The sequence below is a fragment of the Pelobates fuscus genome, chromosome 8 (assembly GCF_036172605.1).
Source record: "Pelobates fuscus isolate aPelFus1 chromosome 8, aPelFus1.pri, whole genome shotgun sequence".
NCBI classification, from domain to species: domain Eukaryota; kingdom Metazoa; phylum Chordata; class Amphibia; order Anura; family Pelobatidae; genus Pelobates; species Pelobates fuscus.
In genome coordinates this window covers 59,699,275-59,717,825 of record NC_086324.1, presented here as the reverse complement: position 1 = coordinate 59,717,825, position 18,551 = coordinate 59,699,275, and the positions used below count along the sequence as shown (strand labels likewise).

At 40.1% G+C, this 18,551-nt stretch overlaps 1 protein-coding gene across 1 annotated transcript in view; it reads left to right on the top strand.

Annotated features, from left to right (window-relative positions):
• LOC134571554 (potassium voltage-gated channel subfamily H member 8-like) overlaps positions 1-18,551 on the top strand; it is a 428,010-nt gene that overhangs the window by 248,887 nt on the left and 160,572 nt on the right. Inside the window, exon 3 of the mRNA XM_063429898.1 lies at positions 5,636-5,770. Within this exon, the coding sequence (XP_063285968.1) occupies positions 5,636-5,770 (135 nt within the window). The remainder of the gene's footprint in view (positions 1-5,635; positions 5,771-18,551) is intronic.

Here is an 18,551-nt window from a genome sequence, read left to right as displayed (position 1 = left end):
CTTTGTATTTCATTTACTGTCTTAAATGTCTTAAAAAAAATAAACCTTGATAATGCATATACTTAATAAAATTGACAAGCAGAAATATGAAGAGTCTGCTAAATTTGCAATTCTGTTACCCAGGAGATCCAAAATCTACATTTACATGAAGCTTATTCTCCAAAGAACTAAATTAGCATTCCATTTGCTTAACATTTGTAGTAACATGCAGAATTGCAAACGATAATCCATCCCCTGGCGCTGATTGAAGTGGGACCGTTTTTTAATTAAAGATAGGAATGTAAAATAATGAACATGTTTTTCTTGAAGCAGAATTAACACTAAAACAGTCATAGATGATTTGAGATGGTCATATCTTCTTGCAGAGTTCTTTCACATGTATAGTTTTGTGTTTAAGTTAGAATTTGCGTTACGCATTTCACAGCATTGTGGGTAATCAAACATTAAGTTAAATTTCTTTCCACAGTAAAGGGGTAATCAATCCATTATGCCAGATCTAGTATTGCACTAAATGCTTCTTTTTCATCGTATTTACTACTTATAAAGTTCAATGATACACCTCACACTCATTACAGATTTTACCCATAATCATTTGTCACTGAAAAGAGGAATACATTTGGTGATATATTAGTACCTGTGATATACTCCATTATATCAATAATCACTTTTAATTCATACTGTATGTGAATTTTAGGCACGTGCCTTAGGAGGTTATCTGATTTCAGGAAAATGCATAGGGCTCATGGCTTCCATCCATCCATCCAATCATGAATACACAATACATTCTGTCCATGCAAAATGGGTAAGATGGCACTGAAAAATATTTGTCAAAAGTGCTTGTACTGCAGTTTTTTTCCATTTGGATTTTTTATTTCCTTTACATGAATAAAACATAAGGGGGGAGGGGTACAGAAGAGAAGACAGATCCCATAGCTGACTGCTGTGAGAGTATCATAAATGTCTCCTTCTGACTATCAGGTCTCTCGTGGCTCCAGCTAAGTGAGCAGGTCCTCAGACAACTGTTTCATATGGTTTCTGTTATATCCTAACGCATACTCATGCTACTAGTGTTAAAGATCTGAAACATATACATTAGCAAGTTGGCTAAATAGCCCCCAATCTCCAAGTGTCCCACAAAGACCAGGCCTCAGTACCCATTTTTGAAGGGGTAAAAAGGAAAGGTGCATACTTAGTTATCATGTGTATTTTTGGAAAGTAAATGTTTTCCATTTACACAATATGGTCTTTTTTTTTTTAAATCTATTTTTTATTAAGATTTACAAAGACAAGGAATTATAGGCACGCAGGCCACTATATATGCAAGCATATGAAAAATACAAGTGTATACATTTTACAGGAGTTCAACCACTGTGTTAACTCTCTGATAGTCGCGAACATACAATCCAGAACTGCCAGATAGTGGAAAATAGTATAGTATCATGATATGCAGAGCGATCCCCAGCATTAGCTGCCACTTGAGTTTTCTCTTAGTACAGTAAGTGAGTCAGTGCTATGTGGGGAGTTCAACACTTCCCTCCACTTATTATAAAAATAAGGCCTGCTAGAAAGGACAGCGTAAAGAGAGTGTGTAAGTAGATAAAGAGAAAAGAAACAAGAAGGGATCCTGTATCCGGGTGATTAAGCACCCGCTAAGCCCCCCGCGATTCCTGTCTGTTCAAGCATCACATCACGCGCCATATAAACAAACCATGGTTGCCAGGCCTCCACATGTCTGGAACTCGCCCCGAGCAGAAAAGAATGTAGCGCCTCAGCTGCCTGTATATCCTCAACCTTGCATAACCAAGCCTCCTTAGTAGGAATCTCTGTATTTTTCCAAAAAACAGGAATCAGGGCTTTAGCCGCATTAAGCAAGTGGCGTAGGATGGATTTCTTATAGACCGAAATAGGTTTTTAAGACGTGTAGCAGAGCGAGCTCCCCCGATCACTCAACCGAATCCCTGAGAATATCAGTCCCAAAAGGGGGCAATTTCTGGACATTCCCACCATATATGCCACATTGTGCCTCTATCAGCCTGGCATCTCCAGCAAGTGGGTGGCACCCAAGGACATTTCCTGTGGAGAACGGTTGGCGTCCTGTACCAGAATGATATTAATTTGTAGTTAGTTTCCTAGTACTGTGAGTTGATAGAGCTCTTGTGTTGCCACACTAGCACCTTGTCCCATTGTGTAGCCGAAAAGGATTTACCTATTAGTTCTTCCAACTGTCTTTGGAACGTATTGTTCATGGGGCTATTCTCAACCAGGAGGTGTTGATAAAGCATCGATACTGCCTTCTCAATCACCGAGCCCCGTGATCAAAGCTCCTCAAACCCCGTTAGGTTCCGATGCAGCTTATCTCTCTGCGGTAACGTACCAACATAGTTCTGTAGGTGAATATACCAGAGAGTGATCAAGGAAGTTTGCGGTCCACCCTCCAGTAACACATCCAGTGCAAGGACTGTCCGTCCTGTTATACTCTATGTATAGGGATATATTCTCCTTCCCCTAGAAACGACTAGGCCGATGGTGGTAATCCACCACCAAGTTTGATATTATTAGACACTGGCAAGAGAGGGTTAGGTGTAGGTGAAACCTGAGGTAGTTCGCGTACAGCCCGCCACGTGCGGAGCATTTGCGCGACTGGCGGCATCTTATCTCTGTGCTCCATAACCTACGATCGGCCCAAGCCACACAGCTGAGGACAAGGGAACTCCCATACTGCTCCTGTTCAATGTTACCCATTGTTTTTATAGGGACAGCAAATGCCAATCCAATATCCGTTGGATATTCAGTGGCCTGATAATATTTTTTAAAGTCAGGTAAAGCCAGGCTCCCCCTATGTCTGGGCAGACAAAGCAAATCATGGCGCAGGCAGGACGGTTCCCCTCCCCCCGCCAAACATATTCAATCACTGCAGACTTCAAAGAGGAGAAAATTTAGCTGGTGGGACGAGAGGGACTGTCTGGAAGAGGTATAACACCCGCAGGAGCACGTTCATTTTAATTACAGCCACCCTACCATGCCAGGACACATGGGAGTACGACCATTTTCACATATCTGCCAGGATTGTCTTCCATAGGGGAGAAAATTACATTGATATAAATCTCGCGGGTCCGTGGTTACCCAGATTCATAGATATATCATTTTACCATAGCATAAGTGGAACAGAAATAACGGATCTAGGGCCACATAGTCGTTAGCAGGAAACGAGACGTTCTTCGCATTTTGACAAATTGAGTTTCAATCCCGATATCATGCCAAATCCCTCAAATTCTGACAAGAGGCACAGCAACGTGATCCTCGGGATAGTCACAAAAATGAGGAGGTCATCTGCATAAGCAGCAACCTTATGTTCTACCCCCTGCAAGGCATAACCCCGAATATCCGGAATCTGGCGAAGCGCCTGAAGCAGGGGTTCCAAAGACATGGCAAAAAGCATCGGAGAGAGCGGGCAACCCTGACGCGTCCCGTTGCAAACGTTAAATTCAGCTGTTAGAGCTCCATTCACCGGCACCGAAGCACGGGGCTTGCTATATAGGGCAGCGACCCAATTGAGCAATCTCGTGCCCAATCCTATATACTTCCATGTGGCCATCATAAAGGGGCCAGTTAACGTGGTCAAAGGCCTTCTCGGCATCAGTTGACAACAAGAGCATGCGTTGTTTCATCTTCCTCGCGTGATGTTGAATAGCAAAAAGTCGCAAAGTGCTATCCCGTGCTTCACGCCCAGGGATAAAACCAGTCTAGTCTACATGAATCAAATGTGGCAAAACCAACTGCAATCTAGTTGCCAAGTCCTTCGTGAAAAGTTTAGCGCCCACATTGAGAAATGAGATTGGGCGGTAGCTGCCACAGTGTTCAGGGTACACTATATGGTCTATATCATTTGTAAACTTTTGTTTTTATTATTCCGTTCATGGGTGTAATTTTTGTTGTTGTCCAATATTCGAGTGCCGGTTAGACGGGCAAGACTGTTTTAAGTGACATCAACAAAAATACAGTTCAATTACGTCTTTTCTACCGCAACGTATTTAATGATCTATTTCCATATCTGATAACTACAGGAGGTCCACCATTATCTAGACATAAAAGAGCTTATGCCAGAGTTAAAGGGTGCAGTCCCAGCCATGAAAGAGGGTGAATCATAAATAAAATCTATTAATTTGTAAGACAAGCAGTATTTCCAAGATGATATTTTAATGAAAATCTTTAAGCTATAGCTAGAGCTTCAAACTGCTGTTTCTCAGCCTTTAAAGAATGCGTAGAAAGTTAATGAAAATAAAATACCCGGCGATGACAGGGCACCTGAGCCTTAGATTATTCTCTACAACTCCACATTTTTCGGTTCTTTATCGCTTTGGCTTTACTTCTCTGTTGATGTTATTCAGCTTCACGTTTGCGTTTTAAAAAGTTCTTACACTGTAATATGATTGGCTATTTATCATTCAAAAGAGGAGTTTGGGATGTAGAATAGATCGTGTGGGTCATTGAGATAGGACAGATGCCTTTAGAACAACCTTGGGGTTTTCGACTAGATGGCAGTCGTGTAAGTCAAACAGATTTTTATTCATTCATAAATTGACAGAATGCTTTCTGGAGCTCCTATCACTCATGCTACTCCAGTAAAATATTCAGTCTAATGAGAATGTAGGGTAAATTATGACTAAAGCTTTCTGGGTCCTGAAGAAAATACTCAAATATATGTGGTTGGTTCACTTTACAAATGTCATTAATATTGTTAAATTGTAACGAGATAGGAAAGCTTTGCATTAATCATCATTAAAATGAAGCATATTGTTCAGATTCTTGGCGTCCCTGAGCCGTATATCAAGATCCTATGGATTAAGCAAGTTGGTTTTTTTTGTTTGTTTGTTTTCTTAATGAGAAAAATTGTTCTTTCTCTCTATATAAAAGGGATGAAACAAGGTTATCATATTGCTTTATGGCTCAGATGCTGGATCTTACCTGATAAATGGGACACCTCTTTCTGAAACCATAATATAGATAATGTATTAGATAAATATTCTAAAAAAAATAAATAAAAACAATAAAAAGGTTTTAAAAAATCATCTTAGACATTCCCGCATTTTCTGTAAGTTCACATGCCTTATAGTTTCTTCAACAACATTTCACCAAACCAAGAATTGACTTAGTAAACCCTGATAAAATAGCTGCAATATCAGGGAGAAATTCGAAGAAATAGAGTTGGAAAGTCAAACTATTTTTTAATTACATTTAAAAGTATCCAGATTGCAGACGTGTGACTTCAGGTTTAAATGAGTCGTTTTAAGACATCAATGTCCACAGGTGTTACTCCTGATGGTCTACGGATTTTAAGTGACTCAGTATCGTACCTATCAAACCAACAAAGGAGTATGCAGAATCAAACTCATTAGAACTATTCTCCAACAAATGATTTATTTGGTCCCCAGGTAATTACCCTTCAAAGTTGTAAACTTTCCAGGTTCTAGTTGGTAGGCTCACTGGAGATTCATTTAAAAAAAATATTTAAAAAATATAAGAACAGAAATGTGCTTGCAGTAGGACAGCAAGGTCTATGCACTTATCTCTACATCGAAGGTATGATTAAGCCAAATCAAGATACATTATTGACATCTGCTTTTGTTCCTTTCAGGTGGTTCATTCTGGTGTCTTCTTGATATTGTTCCAATAAAGAATGAGAAAGGTGAAGTAGTTCTTTTCCTGGCTTCTCACAAAGACATCTCAGACACCAAAAACAGTTTCTCTCCAGATACCAGCAGACAGACAGGTGAGGGTCAGATTAGTCTGACATACGTAACCACAAAACGAGCTGTGATGTGATTGTAGATGGTTATTCGGCAGAAGTAAAAATTCCGCACTAGTCACTGATTAATCAACTTCTGTTTTTTTAAGAGAATTAATAAAGAAATATGCAAGATATGTTCTCTTTATGCATTAATAATACAACACAAACCTTTTAAAATTTTTTTAAACATGTTTAAGAAGATTACTCTCTTCTCTACAGTGATTAATAATTTCATTGCCAGGGGTTTGGTTAGATATAGTTTTCTCCGGTTACACAATTCACTAAGGCTTATATGGTTATTTTAACACGCTGATAAAGAAAAACCCTGGGATTAATTCTTTAAAATTATGAGCTTGGTTGTACTGACATCTGACATGCTACAGATAATTTTCTTAGACACTTTGCTGAAAATGACATTGTTGGGTATTCACTAAGTCCACAGATCTGTTGGCTTCATGACAAATTTAGCAGATATTGGAGAGCAAACGAAGTGAAAGTTAATCGACTATCCAAAAGCAGCAATTAAATGCCTAGAGGTTCAGTGATTGATTTACATTTACTAGATAAATCTAATCGAAAAAGAGTTAATGATGATCTCTCCCCATCATTCACTCTTTTTATATTAGATGTATCTAGTTTCCCCTTCTCCCTTTACCCTCCCAATATGGCTTCTCCCCTCGTTCCATTTTTTTTATTGCCATCCCTAATATGGCTCACACAAATGTTATTGCCCTCCCTAACATGGCTGATACATGTTCTTCAATAAAGTTATGACAACAACAAAAAAGGTAATGCGACCATGACGTCATTATAGCGCCAAAATTAAGTAATTTGAGGCCTATATAAAGCCAGTGTTGTCAGGTACATGGTTTTTATCCACTTAAGAAAGCCCTAAGGGGAGAAACGCGTTGTGGAAATTTTAACTAACTGTATTTTAAGAAAGGTATTTTGGCCACTTTCTTTGTTGTGAGTTAGCCATTTTATCTTTCTTACCATTTTTATTATTTTACTACCTGGCATCTGAGTTTTACTTGTTCCAGAGAGATACTACTCGAGAGCATCCTTGGTGGGGATTATACCACTTACGCCCTATCATTGAGCAGTGCATCTGCCCAATCAAATGTGAGTAACCATTTGGTATTTTTATACACTCTCCTGGTTTTATCACAGTGAGCAGTATTATTGTTTTTTATGTTACATATGGTCCCCATCTGACGAGGTATCTACTTACAACACTCCCTCACGTATCCCATAAGTGAGGATTATACCACCGTACGCTGTTTATAGTAGAGCTAGTTTTTAGCTCTCAAAAACGTGAGTAGGACCATATAGACCTTTTTTTATTGGCTGCTACCTATTTGGGTTTTATTGCACTATTAGATTTTCTTGCCTCTTTCATACGGATCCCACAAACCCCTTGATCCCACTACTCCATAGACGTCTCTACCTCAGATAGAACTGTGATTGTTCTCTTATCTCAAGGTTTTACTGGACTCTTTTTGGACTGTTCTTTATATATATATATATACATAAATATATATATATATATATATATATATATATTTATACCTATTATTTTTTATGGTTCTCTCTCTCTATTACATATCATTATTTATTTCTATATTATTACTTGCTTATATTTAATTGTACATATTATCTCTGTGGCGCCACCTTTTTCTACTTCTTTATACCTATATCGCCTGTGAGGGAGCCCTATCCTTTAGGTGTGCTGCCTTTATTTAAGTTTTTAAGCGCTGATCCTTCTGTACACTTTTCACTTAATAAATGAAATCAGCACTTTTATAAAGTTATCTTGTTACACCCCACTGGCTGGCATTGAGACAATCAGTCCTGTTACTTCCTGGTTTGGTTAGCTCAGTGGAGCTTAACTCAAGAGGCAGGCGATTGCTCAGAGCACCTGCCTTGCAAAGACTTCTCATTGAGCTGCATTGGGAAGCCTGTGATTGGACAGCTACAGAACGTTTGAGCTTGGGAAGAAGAAGATGGCTTGCAAAGGCTGCAGACAAGAGCTCAGCAGCTTTTACATGCTGTTTTTAGGTATACCCCAAAAAAAATGCATAACAAAATGCGTGCATGTTTTCATTGGGGTATAGCTACTAAATAGTGATTTCCCTTTTAAATTTGGGCCATTGAGTGTCCCTTTATGCTTTAAACTGTTAAGTTTTGTTGTACAAAAGAAATTAAAGAAAGTTGTGGAATATAGACAATGTTTCTCCAAAGACACATTGCTAATTACCCTTTATATGGTTTTGTTTTTTTGTCAATACTTAGTGTCAGAATATTTATATCGGCAGACATTTTGTGCTAAGATAGAAATTAAAAGTGTCTACTGCCAGTCACTCTTAAAACCAAGCTGACTCCATTTTGGATCTTCAGGCTAACAAAGACACGTCATTTCTTCTTGCTTTCAGTAACTCTAGCCATCAGCCTGTGCTAAGGAATGCGTTGTAAACACAGCAAGGAATACAACCCAGACAAGTATATACATCATATATATATATATATACACACAAGTATTTACATCATATATATATATACACATTCACATTCAGATTCACATTCAGATTCAGATTCGGACATTCACAAAAACCCAGGAGAGAGATTCAGGACACTCTGGGACCAACACTCAACTCTCAAACTTTCTTGGACACAACTCAAGAAACACTTCCTAGACACTTAGAATTTTACTATTATTTTCTAATCAATATCTCTTTCTCTATCACATGCACACCTCATTACAAACATTAACCACACTTCCATTCATTCCTGGGACTACCTACTCATCTGATAAGAGCATCTACATAACTGGTAATTATGCTGGTTTTATTTAATTAATCTAGATTAATTAAAATATTTACTAATAGCAAGATATATGACTGGATAAATCACGGTCAGATTCAATATTTAGAAATCTTAGTTAACTAAAGAATATATGGTTATAAACATTCCATTCTGCAGGTGGAATCAAAATAATTATATATATATATATATATATATATGGATGATATATTTATCACGTGTTAGCATACCGCTGTTTTTATCCAGATGTATTGATTTGCTCTGAAATAAGATTGTGTATCTTATGTAGAGTTAAATTCGGCTTTTGTAAAAAATCTGGTAGATTGTTTCTTATTGGACGGTTCCATGGAATGGTTTATGATATGAACGTTATTTTAATTAAAAATAGCAATAGAATGGGATATGCCTAGGAGGATTTAGCCAGCGTTGAAAGAGTTAATCAAGTGATCTAACTGTGAGCCAAGATTTTATGGCTTTTCGCTGCGCTGTGCACTGTGAGGAATTCTATGTCCTGTGAAGTTTCTGTGTTCTGTGTCTGTGAGATTGTTTACCTACCATAAATTGTTACATCTTGACAGCTGGTGCTGTAGCATTGAATTTGTTTAAAACCATTGCCATTATATTGTATACCTATGTTATACTAAATATTCACTGATTATTATCACGCATGTTACATATTATTATTATTTTATTATATTGTCACAATAAATTATATTTTTATAATCAAATTGTGATTTAATTGTATGGAGTAAAAATCCTCTAAAATGATGACGTTCTCTAGGATCTAAGAGAATTAAAATAGTCGGTAATTCTCAAGATATCAATTTTGATGTAATAAAAATTATTAAATTACATTTTGATAATTTTTATGAAAATATTATTTTTAATATTTATCACCCTATAAATATCCCCACATTAGATAAGATTTTTTAATCAATTCAAAAACAAAGACAAAAACATATCAGGAAAAATATTCCACACAAGGGAGGCAAAGAAAACAGAAATATGGTACCCAAGAGGTCAGAATCCCATAAAAGAGCACATGGAAACAATAAACAAGTGGTGCACATCATTCAGTATTCTGAAATAGCGAGATAATGTGACTCCAGTGGAGCAGAGGAAGCCTTGGACTTGATCCAGAGGCTGATTTGTTTCAGTAAACTGTTTCAGGAACTAGTTGTTTCAGGAACTATGAGTAATGAACAAGAGACAGGGGGATAGGGTAAGTGGCACACTCCCCGCATGAGAGAGAGCAAGTAGAAGAGAAGAAAAATATTGTGAAAAGACAGAAAAGAGCTAAGGATAAGAGGGATCAAGGGACAGGAAGGGGGCTTCTCACACCCTCTGCAGTCCCAGAACCTGTCTTCCCGTTCCCCAGATGTTCCAATCCAGGATATCCAGCCATGGGGCCCAAATGGAGCAATAACACTCTTATTTCTGATATAACAAGACCGTCATCTCCTCCATAGTTCTAATTTTTTTTAAATCATTGTTGGAAAGTTGATGTGTGTTCCTCCAGAGGACTGGGATCAAAGTCTTGGCAGCATTCAGGAGACCTTTGAGCAGAGATTTTTCATAGATGGAGATGACCAAATTAGTATAATGCAGTAGATGTTCTGCATGGCAGAAATAGGGTGGACTTTCCAGTAGTGGCACAAGATAGAGTGGATGCTTCTCCAGTATTGTACTATCTCCAAATACTTATACTAGATATGAAAAAAAGTAACTTCCTCTGTCCCACAGCGCCAACAAGTGCTAGGCTCAAGGTCGTCTTTACTACGGGGTAAACGGGGCAGCTGCCCCGGGCCCAGTTACTCCTGGGGGCCCCAGAGCAGATGCCCCGTGGGCCCCACGATTTGAGCAGCCCCTATGGACAGGGCACCGGCCCGCAACCTAAGGAGGCCCACCAGGTGGCCCTTGCGCTAAGGGCCACCCGGTGTGCATGTGTCAGCAGGGGCCCTGTCAGGAGGAGGAAGGCATGGAGGAGGGGGCCAGGACAGGAGTTCCAGAGGATAACTCCAACTGCCTTAGCCTGCCACTGGACCCCAGGGAAAGCACCCTCCAGAAAAAGGTAAGAGCCTGCATCTGTGTGTGTGTGTGTGCCAGTATGTCTGTGTGTGTGCCAGTATGTCTGTGTGTGTCTGCCAGTATGTCTATCTGTGTGTGTGTGTCTGTCAGTATGTATGTGTGTGTGTCAGTATGTCTGTGTGTGTGTGTGTATGTCAGTATGTCTGTGTGCGTGTGTATGTCAGTATGTCTGTCAGTTTGTGTCAGTATGTCTGTGTGTGTCAATGTGTGTGCCAGTGTGTCTGTCTGTCAATGTGTGTGTCAGTATGTCTGTCAATGTGTGTGTCAGTATGTCTGTCAATGTGTGTGTCAGTATGTCTGTGTGTGTGTGTGTCAGTGTTCCTCTCTGAAAACCAGCCTCAGCGCATCCTCCCAGGAGCATATGTACCTGGGTTATCGAGGAATATCAAATGCCAGGAACAACTTGTATACCTTGAGGAAGGCGCTTCCCTAAGGTGCACTATTGCTCAAAATGAGTTAGAGACATGCAAAGGTGTTCCTGACAGGGGAGAGCGCGAATGAAATGGTGCAATAGCAAGTAGTGAAATTGAGGCAGAGTCATGTGGGTGGGTTTGCCAGTGAGGGCGGATAAGCTCTTTAACTTGTCCAAAAAGAGAGTAGCTTCAAGATGGAGAGGAGTTGGGGAACCTCCCGGATGGGAATGGGGAATGAAGAAACGGGGTTGTGCAGGTGAGGGTATTAGGCAGCGGAAAGAGAGGTGTGGAAATGAACAGCGAACCACTTATGAAGAGTAGCTGTCACCAGCGGATGCTGGACTGTCTCGTTTTGAGGGATGGCCAATGTCAGCTTGGCTGGGAAACATGTCAGCCAACTATGCAAAGTAAGTGATTCATCTTGTATGCTGCTTGAAGAGAAGAAGAAATTGTTGAAGAAACCGGTGCGAGTGCTTCAGCCTAGGCTTTTTTCCATGCCCGCACATAATGAACAATATGGAAATTAAGTGTTCAAAAAAAGCCTTGCAAAAGCCTTATGGGGATAGTTTACATGATGCATAGTACTCTGAAGAATATTAATCTTAACAACGCTGATGCATCCTAGCCAATAGAGGTGAGGAAAAGACCATGTCTATAGCGTAATCAGACAATATGTTGTTGTTTGTTTGGTTTTTGTAGCATGAAATGCATCCCATAATAACATACAGATTTAATGAACATGTATATGTCATATTAATCTGTAAACACAATTATGCATACTTATTAACTATATGAAACTGTGATAGAAAAGTGATTGGTCCGCTTTAATTGCCTGATGATTTAATTATTGCTAGTACAATTCTGTACAAGGGCTGCCACTTATATTCTTTTAAATCTCGAAGTTAATAACATTCTTAATCTTGACTACTAGATTGCCACAGGGGGTCTGCAAATCCTTATACTGTCTGTTTTTCATACTGACTCCTGTTTTTTTTTTCCCAATATAGAACTGGTAGCTGGTTGTTTCCCTGACCAGTTAAAATGTCCTTGTGGATAGGTATATGTTTGTAGAGGAGCAGTGTATGGTAATGCATTGTGGTGTATTTGAATGAAGGATCAAAGTATTTTAATTCAACAGTGTATTTGTCAGGAGTGTAAACCTATGTGAACACAAGTCCTGTGTGTATTTATGGGAAATGTCCACATCAGTGTGAACACAGAGATGCAGTAAAATTTTAGTGTGTCTAAATGCAGGTAGGGGTCTATTCTCACTTACTGCCTGCCCCATATTCTTGCAGCTGTCACTTGATTTGTATGATGCCATCAGCCTGATACCTTTTCTTTCTGATCCCCCCTGAAGTCCATTCAGTCTACATAATCACAGTAGCCAAGGACAGCATGACCATAGCAAGAATTAGACATTTGCTTGCAGTGCTGGCCCAAAGGTGGTTCTGTCACAGGAAGATCAAAAGGCTTCCTAGACTGGGCCAGAACTATCATTAGTGTTGCAAAAGGGCCTGCACCTAAGGCAAGTGCATCTCCCTTTCAACTCATGATCCAGTAAATCAGAGTGTTGACGATATGTTACCCAGAAAGTGATCTTATGTATTAATAAGTGTAGGACTGGAAAGAGTACTGACTGTGATCTAGACCCATCAGACATACAGATCACAAAATCTACCAACTAAATTTTTTAATAATAAGGTAAAAAGAAGGGGGCATATCATCACAAACAGTCACTCCCATACACAGCCAACATCATAAGCATCCTCCTGACACAAACACAACACCACATATCCATCAGAAGCAGCTTCACTTACACACAGCAGCACGAACAACCTCCCACATACAACACCATATGCAGCCACGATGACCCCAGTCCCCCTTTAACACATTCACAACACCAAAAGAAGCTTAATTTCCAACCTACATGCACACAAATACAATACCACAAGCTCTTTCCCATCACAAACAAATGCTAAAAACAGCACCACACACACAATCATTCAATCAGCCTCAGACCTATACACACCGCCACAAGTAGACTTCACACAACACTGCAAGAAGCGTCCACACTGATAAAACACTACAAGCAGGCTTCCTCCACACCCACAACTTCACAAGCAGACTCCACACACAGGACTCCCAATTGTCCTGATTTGGCAGGACAGTCCCTATTTCCAGGTTCAGTCCCGACGTCCCGTCTTGTCTTCCTGGTGTTCCATATCTACGGGGCACCAGGGGACTGTCCTCATCCAGCACAGCTTGTGATCGTTATCATATGCACTCCCAGTTTGTGAAGGGCACTATGTGTGGGACAGGCCTGGTGGCTGTCAATAAGCATGGTGTGCATTGGTGCCAGGTTCACATGCTCCTTCTATGAGCAGGTGTGTTTTTTTTTTTTATCTGGGCAGAACTGATCATTTTTGGCATCACCAGTGACACATGGTCTGTGAGTGTCATGCCCACCCATGGCCTTTCCACACACAATGTTCCAATCAGCATACCTCCCAATGTTGGAAAGTATGCACACATACCACCATAAGAAGACTTCCCATATTGAATGCCTTTGTAGTCAACGTTTTTATGTGAAGAGTCACACCACGCACAACACCACAAAAAAGTGCCCATGTGTATACATACACTACAATCAGCCGACACACACATACAGCACCGAAAGATCACCCACATCCAAAGAAGCCATCCAGGATATAGCCTTCATCACACTCTCATACAGTCTCCCCTACATACTGCTCCCATCATGTTCTGTAGCACATCTACACAACTCCCCTATTGTAGAGATAGATAAAGAAGACTTTAAAGTTAATTAGCTTTATAGGCGGGGGGCAGGGGGGATGGCCTGACTGCCATGGTGGAAAGACGTGCCTGGGTTGAGCTCCTCACTAATATTGGCAATACAAGCAGTTCTCAGCTTCTCTGCGCTCAATCTCACCCTAATTCAGCAACATACCTGTCTCTTGACCTGACGGCAGTGCACTGTAGAGAAGGGAACCTTGACAGAAGCTAATCTAAAGCACAATCTGGACCATACAGCCTACAGGAGAAATTGCTGTCCTCCCATACTGGGTTTGTCCACTGTATTTTCCTTGGGTGCTCTGTTATTTCCCCCCCCCCCCCCTTTGGACTGGCGGGGATGATCTTGGTCCATCCATGGGAAGCTACCTTGACTTACTGGGAGCAGAGGGTGAAGCCACCGAAGCTGCAGGAATTTCAGTGCCCCGACGTAGCCGAGGAACAGCCAAACATCATGGCTCGGCTGAACAGAGCTTTTGAAAACTTCTGGCGGAGCCTAGAGGAGAGGATGGCATGCCCTACAGCAGTCGACTGGCCACTCACCTTCACAGCCAAGTCTGAACACGAGACAGACATCCGCAGCCCGGACCAAGTGGAGGGCCCAAACTTGGTGGCGAGGCAGGAAGCTCTCATCCCTCTGTCTGAAGGCAGCACGCAGACAGAAACCAATCCAAGCCAGCGCTGGGACTATTAAAGTACCTGAGGTGCATCTGATGTGGCCCAAAGCCGAATTAGATGCTAAGCCTGAGCAGCTGCAGAGTGTCTTGGCCATGTCCACTAAACTGACCTGCCTCTCTTCTGGCCTTGCGACACTGTTTCGCGGTCGCCACTGTTGTGCTTTGCCCATAATAGGCACTTGATAAAACAGATTCATAGACAGGGCACTGAAGGGCTCCCAGCCACTCACCACTTTCCTCTACATGGAATCAAATTGGGGACTTCTATGCACCACTGTCTAATCTTAAGGGTTAATTTTATTAACCCTCTGTAGGCCTTCACCTTGAATGTATTATTCCCTATCCATCACGGGGTTTCCCAGGGCACTCAATCCTCTTAGTTAAGCGTTGTTACTCCCGGTTCCTTAACACTGTCTTTCCTTTTGGGTTTAATCATAAGAACACAGCATGTCTACACACTGTCACAATGTTATTCCAAGTCTATTAATATGCACTCTGTTCTCCTTACCTTCTCATGTTCAAAAATAAAAAAAGTGCTGCAATTAATGCTGACCTGTCATATTAACTCAATGTTATATCTCAAATGTCTACACTTTATTGACCAGCACAACATAATTAAAAAAGTAAAACATAAAAATAAATAAAACAATAAATTAGCTTTATAGATCCATTCCTACACAAACACAACTTAAACATACCTTTCTCCTAATGTTTCCTTTTCTTTTTTTCTCTTTCAGAATTAGTTTTTCTTTTCTTTATTTGTGATCTATTTCTCTTTGAAACATAAGACAAAGTAGAAACTCCTTTCTGTTATGTATTTTCAATACACATGCCAAAGGATAGAGCTTAGAGAGTTGAAAGTGGAATTTAAAGAGAAATAAATCAGAAATAAAGAAAAGAAGAGCAAATTCTGAAAGAGGAAGAGTAGAGGAAACAATAGGAGAAAGGTACGTTTTAGGTAACAGAGACACTTTAAGTGCATGTATTAGGTAATGTATTTTACTACACATTCAAATCCCTTTAGTTTTGGTTAAAAAAAATGAGTAAAAATCTATTGCTGTGTAGATTTCTACAGATAAACATTGCAATTCATCTTCTTTTCACAAAATAACTCCCTGATTGAAAGGTGCACACAGAGATTAGTGTGAGCTGAGCTGCTGACTTGAGGCTGTCCCACATCCACTCACTGTCATCTTATTATCTGTCTAGTATTTTAACCCCTTAAGGACACATGACATGTCTGACATGTCATGATTCCCTTTTATTCCCGAGATTTGGTCCTTAAGGGGTTAAAGGGATACTATAATCAGGTCCCCCAGGTTTTAACCCTTCAGATGTAAACATAGCAGGGTTAATCCAACCTCTAGTGGCTGTCTTCCTGACAGCCGCTAGAGGCACTTCTGCGATGTTGGATGCGAAAATCGCATTCAGTGTGCAGAACGTCCATAGGAAAGCATTGAGAAATGCTTTCCTATGGACTGTTTGAATGCGTGCTCGGCTCTTAACGCACATTCCGCTCCACTCGGGAGCTGACGTCGGCGGGGGAGGAGAGGTCACCAGTGGCGAGGGAGCCCGATGTTGCCTGTTGAATGGAGTCTTGTCAACAACTCAACGTACATTGATCTTACATTGCCTGAGCAGAGTGGTGTAACTAAGAGGGTGGGATAAGGCTGCAGAAAGCTGCAAAACTTTTTTATTATTATTTATATATTTATTCATTCATCTTAGCAAAGCCAAAGAGATTTGAAATCAGAGAAAAATACCCATCTATGTTTCGTTGGTGCCCAGAGAATCCCTTTAAAATCATCGTATTTAGGTTAATCCAAATATTCCATGTATATTTTTATTTTGTTTGTTTTAGATGAAGACTTGGCTTATCTATTATATTTTGTCATTTATAACTGCTAAGGCAAGATTAATGCATGATTATATATAGCAAGAATATATATAGCATATCAGCCATAAAGCAAAATGGGGACAGTTCTTCGTTAAGCTCCACGAAAAGAAGAAATATCTGTATTTATCCTACTTAAATGTCTTCCACGTTAAAAATTATAGCACGCTCTCTGTATTTAGCGGTTTAGATTTATAAAATAAATGCTGGGCAGATTTGTCCCAATATGAGTAAGAGTAAGTAGTATAGTCAGTACTCTAAGCTGTTTGCATATATAAACTTACAACTAGTGAACACCAGTGAATCAAAAAAAATAAAAACTAATAACTAAACTAACTAAACGAATTAACTGGGTTATTCCAACCAAAGTTTAAAAAAAAACATTTTTTTGTTAACCCCTCTTATCCTGACCCAACCAAATTATTTTATTTTTTTTACTTTTTTTTTTTTGTGCTAGCAATAGGCCAAGTTCTCTCTCCTCTCAGGATGATCTTTCTCCACTCATGTCATTCCTCCATCTTGCTGGAAGGGAATTTATGTAGGGCAATTACATAGGTGGTGCAGAGAGGGGGAGCCACGAGAGTGCAACATGTGTATCACACCTTGATTTGTGTGCATTTGTACCTGCCTTCCGTTAGGGTTAGGTACCCTGGTTTGGCACATCCTCTGGGGATATAAAGGGTATCTCAATAGCAGGAATGGAATACAGGGTGTCTCCTTCCATTCCTGCACTGTTCTTGGCACTCCATAACTTTTCCTCCCTGGCATGTTACAAAGTGAATATCGCCAAATCCATCTCCCTTTCCTACATGTTCTACAGGAAGATTGCAAACAATTGTGGTATAACTTCCAGCTCCAGTTTGTCTCTTCCTATTGTTTGATCTTTAATCTGACCTTGTCTCTCTACACCTCTCCCAATTTTGTATCTGACTCCCTAAAACATCCCACCCTTTTGCCCACACAATGTCAATTCATCCTTAATACTTTGAGCATCTGAGACAAGTACTCAGTAAAAGTAAATTGGCATCAGAAGTTTCCCCAATTACTTCATTTTTGAAGAATATAGATTTTCCTCCTGGGATGGCCCCATCTCACTTATTCCAGCTAGAGAATGCAGCTCTGCAGAGACTTAAAGATCTATTTGAGGAGGGTTCAGTCATAACCTTTGACGATCTAAAAACTAGAAGGCCACTAACCACTTCAGACCTTTTTAGGTACATACAAATACGTAGTTGTGTTAAGAAAAAATGATGCTCAGGTGGTATGTTATGCCTGTTTCATTCCACCGCATGAGGCGTTCACCCTCGGATCTCTGCTGGAGTATATGTGGCTCTAAAGTTATTTATATTCACATGTGGTGGACTCACTGTGTTCTGAAGGGAGGTTCATGGATTTTGTGAGGCGGTCCTATCTCAGCCTATCCTGATGGATCCATGGACCTTCTTCCGATCCAAGCCAATCAAAGCACTTAAACAAGCTACTCTTAAGGGTCACTCTGGCCTTTTGCAGGGCCCGGGCTTAAAAGTAGTTGCACATTCCCCACCACCCCTCGAAGCACATATTCTAAAAATTAAAGATAATATGCAGATGGACAAGGTTACTTCTTCTCTACATCACACTTCCGCATCCTTCTACAATGTGTGGAACCCATGGTTGGAGTACGGCTCCTGAAATTTACAGTATGTTGGGGAATCCGTCCTCTCTCTTTCCTTCTTCTGTCTACCTCGCCCTATGTTACTTATTATTATTTTATATCCCGCTAATACTTTCTCTATTTGTATTCTCATATCTCTCACATAAAGAGAGGTATGACTCTAATAGCATTTTGGGGGTTTTGGAATCACTTCATGCAGTTGCCTGAGTTCGAACTGCTAATAATTTGCCTTTGTCATACCCACTGGATACCATGCAATGCGCTGTATAAAAAATGTTTTGACGTACATACATTTGTACCAGATAGCTAAAATACTGGTGTTATCATTTATGTAACTGTTATCTTGCCTGATTAACCTTCTTAATTTATGTCTGTTTTGGATGTCTTTGACAACTTCTTCCGG